The 6,723-nt window shown below is 37.1% G+C and overlaps 1 protein-coding gene and 1 pseudogene across 1 annotated transcript; one reads left to right on the plus strand and one right to left on the minus strand.

Moving 5' to 3' along the window:
- The first annotated feature begins 1,855 nt into the window (after positions 1-1,855).
- LOC142608060 (small ribosomal subunit protein cS23z-like) lies at positions 1,856-2,818 on the plus strand (annotated as a pseudogene).
- A 242-nt stretch (positions 2,819-3,060) lies between these two features.
- LOC142608059 (uncharacterized) lies at positions 3,061-6,385 on the minus strand. Its single transcript, XM_075779767.1, has 5 exons — positions 5,995-6,385; positions 4,803-4,896; positions 3,997-4,034; positions 3,759-3,894; positions 3,061-3,543 (listed from the first exon to the last, which is right to left on the minus strand). The coding sequence occupies exons 1-5, from the start codon at positions 6,340-6,342 to the stop codon at positions 3,128-3,130; spliced, it is 1,032 nt and encodes a 343-aa protein (XP_075635882.1). The 5' UTR covers positions 6,343-6,385; the 3' UTR covers positions 3,061-3,127.
- Between the last annotated feature and the right edge of the window lie 338 nt (positions 6,386-6,723).

Here is a 6,723-nt window from a genome sequence, read left to right on the forward strand (position 1 = left end):
TAAAGGTGACCCAAAAAACTGACCTAAGAAATCATTGATATGCCTAAATGGTGGTCGTTCGACTAGAGTACACTGAATGCAACACCAACAACTCGCCAACTACCTTGGGGCCGTCAGGTACCTTCCCTGACACCACATGACACACTCTGCTTTAATGGTCATCACGTATCAATGGGTCTTTAGGGACCTTCTCTGACACCACGCGACACACCCTACATTGATGATCGTCACGTATCAAGGGGTCGTCAAGTACCTTCCTTGACACCACGTGACATACTGTCATTAGGTATCAAGAAGCCATTAGGGACATTCCCTGACACCACGTGACACACTCTGCCCTGACAGTCGTCACAAATCAAGGGGTCATTTGGTACACAGGGGTCATTAGGTACCTTCCCTAACACCACGTGACACATTCGGCTCTGATGGTCGTCATGTATCAAGGGGTCTTCAGGCACATCAAGCAGCTTCCCTGACACCACATAACACATTCCGCCCTGATGGTCATCACGTATCAAGGGGTCGTTAAGTGCCCTACTCATCGCCTAGAAAAATGCAAACACTAACTCGTCTAAACCAATGAGACAGTCTTGACAAACAACCCATTATATTCGTCCAATCAACAGACCAACTTGCTTAGTGATATGGTGGCAATGCTCAGAGTATCACTAGTCTAGTGCATCGCATGACCGACGAATCGGCTCGGACCAACGACCAAGGGCAATCGTTGGGTGCTTAGTCACTTATTAAAACTATCCTACCTACGGGGTGGATCCCTCTACATATTTGTATCCTCCCAATATGGGAAATAAAGCCCTAAAATCTCATAACATTAACTCCATATTTTCCCTACAAGGAAAGGTCCTACGTTCATGGGATTTTGGTTAGCTTTGCACCACTATATAAGTACCAAGTCACCTCTTCTCCAAAGTATATGAAATTTCCTAATTCTCACACTTTCAAGTTATTGAAGATTTTTCTATCACTGGCTTAACCTTTGGAAGGTTTTTGGCCGGCACCCAACCTGTGCTCTTTATAGATAAATTCTTTTTGTTCTTCAAGTACTTCAATTGCAAACCGTGTGTTCAATTGCAAACCGTGTGTTCAATCGCCGCGCGTGTGGACGATCAACTCACTAACAATTTAATGCATCATCACAAACTATTTCTACGGATTGAAGGTACTACTATTTAGAAGGAACCCAAAAAAAAAAGCCCTTTTGGATCTAGTTACACCGTCCTTAATTATGTTCAATAGAATGGCTTTGGTAGCTTTGGTAGTTTGGAAAGAGGGGCCAATTTAACAAAAATTTGAAATGAAAATCCAAAACCATCAATCTAGATGACATTTTATTATTTTCAATACTTTACTTCTAACATTATTAAAGAAAAATGTATGAGAACCCAATTCACTTATTCTCTTTCTCTCTCGGTCTAATTTTCGAATTGCTACATTAGCTAGTGTCCAGGTTTTTTTTTTTTTTTTTGCAGTTTTGTACTCAAACCTAACTGTGCATTGTTTTTAGAAATTTATTTGTGCATTTGTTAAAATATAATTGTACCTATAAAAAATGAGGGAGACTATAAAGACTAAAAAATGTCGAAAGGTGAGATTATACCAACAACAAAAAAAAAAACTGTTGTGCACTTGCACCCACCACGATTGGGCTTGAAGGTAGATGTGGAAGTTGGGTCTCATAAAATTACAAAAAAAAAAATAAATAAATAAATATTGGACTGGCCTCTTCAGAAAATGTTTACGAAGTACTACAGACTACAAAGTTTGCCTGGCCCGTCAAGTGCTGTTCTGAATTTCGAACCCCAAACGCCTTATCCGAAAAGAAAAAAACTCATCCATGGACCTCTATAGTGTATAGGACCTCAATTATCTCTATGCACAAAATCTCTCATTCAATAATACAAAAATGTTATCATCCATGGCAGTTCAACCTGGTGTAAACACTGTTTTCTTCTCTTCTTCCTTCTCTTCTCAGATACTCAGTTTCAGACCCTTCAAAACCTCACTTTTTGTGATGCCTAAAGCATTTTCTCTACATCCGTGTACCATTATTGACCAGAGGAACAAACCCTTTAGAAGAAATCAAAATGTCTCTGTTTCAGCAGCCCCTGAAGCACTCACAGCTGAAACACCTTCTGAAACTGAGAGTTCAACCTCCACAAGCTCAGAAGAACCGAATCCCACTAAAGAAATTGAGGTTCAATTCTCTCTCATTCCACAAGAGCGTGTGCGTGTATGTGTATGTGCATGTGTGTGTCTGTGTGCATGTATTATTATTTTATTTTGGTGGGTTCTTGAATTTGTAGAAAACTGAGGTGGTGGTGAAGCCAGTGGAGACGCCAAGGCTGGTGTTGAAGTTCATATGGATGGAGAAGAACATTGGTCTAGCTCTTGATCAGGTGATACCAGGGCATGGCACAATTCCCCTGAGTCCTTACTACTTTTGGCCGAGGAAGGATGCATGGGAGGAGCTCAAGACCACTCTAGAATGTAAACCATGGATATCCCAGAAGAAAATGATTATACTTCTTAACCAAGCCACTGATATTATCAATTTGTGGCAGCAGAGTGCTGGCAATCCTACATCATAAACACAATGTAGGGAAGACCTTGCTTTTTTGAGGTGTGCAGTTATCTAGGATCTGAGAGGCTGATTTGATATTTTTCTTTCCAAATGTGATTTCAATCTGAATTATGTCCAAATGTGATTTCAATGCTTGTTCAGGTTGCAATTCCTGTTATTTTGCCCAAGTTTATCTGTTTATGGAAGCGTGAATTGATTGCTAAGTGCTTGTATCAATATTGTTTCTTCGTTGCATAGACAGAAGCTAGCATTTAGCAATACCCTACCTTTCAGAATGTAGCACACCATCAAGTGCTTGTACATGTTATGCTAGTACAATCAAATAGTGTTGTTTTCGAGATATCATATCTGGTGTTTGCTATTCTGAATGGTGAAAGAGGCCACGCAAATGTGAAGCTCTTCCCATCTCATTTCCAAGCTCAATCATAATCAATTGTAGTTCTACAGTTTTTCCCGTGTCAACAAAATTTAATCGATCTGTGATATAGCTCACTGATATTCAGACTGATTCAATATTTACATTAGCTACAGTTCATCATCAACATTCAAACAGAGAAGGTAAGCTATTAAGCCAACCACAGGTACAAATCTAAGATAGTTTACTATGTCAGTCTTGCTTTTCTGAACATTTTGAAGGTTGTCACCTATCAACCAAGGCTGGAAAATTATGTAAAAGCATATATCCCAAATGAACGCATAAGCCAGCCTCTCGGATCCTAGATAGCTGATCAAGAAGTTCCATCTCTCTCCTATGCTCCCAAAATTTCCATCCATTCTACCAAAAAGTGCCCACAATCCAGATATGAGACACATGGCCCCACCAATTAGTCCAACAATGGGTGCACCGTTGGTCATCACAGATCCAAGTTGTGAGCGCTCCCTTGGAGGGTAGTCTGAATCTGCCTCATTCAGCCGGATAGCCATGTAAGGTATTAAGAATGCTGGCATCAAAAGAACAAGTGACAAATTGGTCAATGGAACCTCAGTAAGCAACCTCATAAAGCATGAGAGTTTGAGAGTTTAAATTCAACCCCAATTACAATAGTTGGTCAAGCCTGGCACCACACATTTAAATTCAAGTGAATGATATGTACTTTTGAGCTACATGGTCAACTGATCTAACTACAAGTGAAGCATGAGTTTAAGAAAAGCATACTGTTTGTGAGGAACATCTGCAGGCCCCATAGGACATCCAGAGATCCCTTGTATCTGTCCCTCTTACGATCCGTGAAAAGCAAAGGAGCAAACATGAACGTCCACCCAATGACAAAATTGAATAATCCTTCAGATATCTGATGCAGAAATGGTGTAGCATCATAAAGATGTTTAGATCAAAAAGCATGGTGGAAAATGGTGAGGTGACAAGCAAATTGACATAGAATAATGATCCTTACCGGGTGAAGAACTGGGGCATCAATTAGACGAATGCCAACTGCTCTGCCAAAAGGTTTGTTGCAGAAATTATCAAGGATTGAACATAATAAGAATTTGCTTCATAAACCAGAAAGCAAAGTAATCAACTACTAGTACTGCATAGAGTTAGTAAAAGTAAATCAACTAACAGCATCGTATGTGAAGGGGGAAGAAGAAGAAGAAGAAGTAGGCTAAAGCATATGTTGTTTGCCCATGAAACTTACAAAAAAAAAATTGATGTTTTCCTATAAAACTACCAAAACAGCCACCTTTTGAAAATCCCTTGAGAACCAGTACAACATATGCTTACAATTCTTTTAAATATTAGGAAAACATGAATTTTGCTTTCCCTCCCCCCTCCCTTCTGTTCTTTCTCATCCCAAATGGATAAGGAAAAAAGATGGAGATATCCTCTCAAGTAATGATGAAAACCATTATCACTTGTTGATATAAAGATATAAATAAATAATGACCTGTTTCAAATGCACTGGAATATTGAGGTAATAAGTTCTGCCAAAAAAACAATGAAATATTGCTGTTTATATTAACATAGTGAAATATAATCTATACAGTAGGGATGAATACCTTAGATAAGATAATCATTAATATATATATTAGATAAGAAACAAATTTATATATAACATCAAGGATGAGATATCATCCATAATAACTAGGTGAAAAGATTTCAAAGTAGAAGCATCACGAATCTCTCAGAATTGAGAGGAAGACTCATAATTGAGAAGTTTAACATCACAAATGAAGCATAACAAACAAACATTGAACATACCAGAGTTCATAAGAGGCAAGATAAAGAAGAAATTGAGAGAAAGTCCAACAAGAGAGTTTATTGTGTCTGAACTGATGGCCCATACAGGATCTCCCTGTTATAACGCAAGAAAACTTTATTCAAATTTGAACTTTGATCCATTTCCTTTGGGTAATAATATTGTAGTGAATCTTTGAATGAAATGCTACTTTTATCAGATTTAAAACAAAGAGGGAGCAAAAGAAAAAAGTCGTTGAAAAAGAACCATATGCAATATATAACTAATCAAAAAGCTTTTAGACAGCCATGCTTCATCAAAGGATTTATTTTGCAGTATTGCCAAGTTAAACTTGAACAGATAACGTTGTACTGTACTACTGCAAGGAAATCCAAAATTGAGATACAAATAAGTTGTTAAGTTTTTAATGATTAATAGCATTTGTTGGAAGCTACCACAGGAGGTCTGGTTTCACTTTATTTGGTATTACAGGGAAATTCCAAAGCATAGTTTCATTGCTATATATGCTTCCTTCTAATTTCTGGAATAGGATCCTAAACTCGTGCCAATTCAAAAAGATCCGTGGCAGCTGAAAAGCGCCATGATTCCTTTGCCACTCGATAAATTTAACTCACTTGTCAGGCCAAAATAAAGCTTTGGATGTCGTGTGACAATGAATGATCTCATTTTCTTTTCCCATCAATGGTTATGAACGCAAATTCCACATATAATTTTTTTTTTTTAAGTGTAATTCTACATTATGCAGCTCATTCTAAGTTTCAAACCCACTAAGTTAATGCTTGGTAACTCTAACACCAGTAGAGAATGAGTTCTAGCACAATGAATTCTGGTAAAATAAATTATTATGAGAAGTAGTGCTTGGTAGTATGTTGAACAACATACTAAAAAGTAGTTTCTAAAATTTTTAAAAAAATAATAATAATAAAATAGTAATCATACAAGCCAAAAATAAAAAGAAAAGAAAAGGAAAGTAGTATCAAACACCGGCTAAAGAATTACATTAATGCATTAATTTGGAGTTTTGGACAAATGTTTTCAACTCCCAAAAATCCGTAAAAAGACGAAATAAATATGCTTATTATTTAAGGACAAGAATCACATTTCAAAATAACCAAGCAATTGGGTTGAGAAAAAACAAACTTAAAAAAAAAAAAAAAAAAAAAAAAAACGAAAGTAAATTAAGAGCGTAGCTACCGGGGCGTAAGGAAGCAAGAAGAGGTAGAGAATGTAAACTCCCTCAGCAACCCACAGAAGGATTTGCAGCACGCGTCTTAGATTGTCGTCTTCGTCTTCGGAGGATGACGTGGCAGTAACGTTAGTCTTGCGGCGTGACGCGTGGCACACAGTACTGGTCCTAACAACATAATCATCATTGGAGACGATGAGTGGCGTTGCGTTCAAACTCCTTCTCCTTCTCCTCGGTGGTTTGGCCAAATTTTGGGAATGAGAATGAAATGATAATAATAGTGGAACTGGAAGTGAAGAAGGTTTTGATGATGAGTTGAAGTAGTTGCAGTTGCAGACCAGAGCTTGTTGCCACATTATTATTTGTCTGTTTCTGTTTCGTGTGGTTCAACTATGCCTGTGAACACCACCTATCCACATTTATATATATATATATATATATATATATATATATATATATATATATATATATGCACTTTGCAAATTAATTAATTATCCAAGTTAATTAATTAGGTTCAATTACCTACAATGACGTGATATATAATGATGTGGTAGCACAAACAAATCACTAACTAAATTAAATATAGCGAAAATTAAATTTGACACAATTTATTTACGAATGGAGAAAACTACCAAGGCATGGAGAAAACTACCAAGGCAAAATTTTCACCCAGTAATTTTAACGTCACCACTCTCAAAAATCCACTAATCAATAATTAAGCGATTACAAGTAAAATG

This window comes from Castanea sativa, chromosome 8, assembly GCF_040712315.1.
Source record: "Castanea sativa cultivar Marrone di Chiusa Pesio chromosome 8, ASM4071231v1".
NCBI lineage: Eukaryota > Viridiplantae > Streptophyta > Magnoliopsida > Fagales > Fagaceae > Castanea > Castanea sativa.

Bases quoted from the DNA above. Each gene is read 5' to 3' on its own strand.
- LOC142608059 (XM_075779767.1), bottom strand. From the start codon at position 6,342: ATGTGGCAACAAGCTCTGGTCTGCAACTGCAACTACTTCAACTCATCA. The intron at 4,035-4,802 runs GTATGTTCAATG...TTGGCAGAGCAG, and splicing joins CTTGCCTCTTATGAACTCTG to TTGGCATTCGTCTAATTGAT. The intron at 3,895-3,996 runs GTAAGGATCATT...TTTCTGCATCAG, and splicing joins ATGCCCCAGTTCTTCACCCG to ATATCTGAAGGATTATTCAA.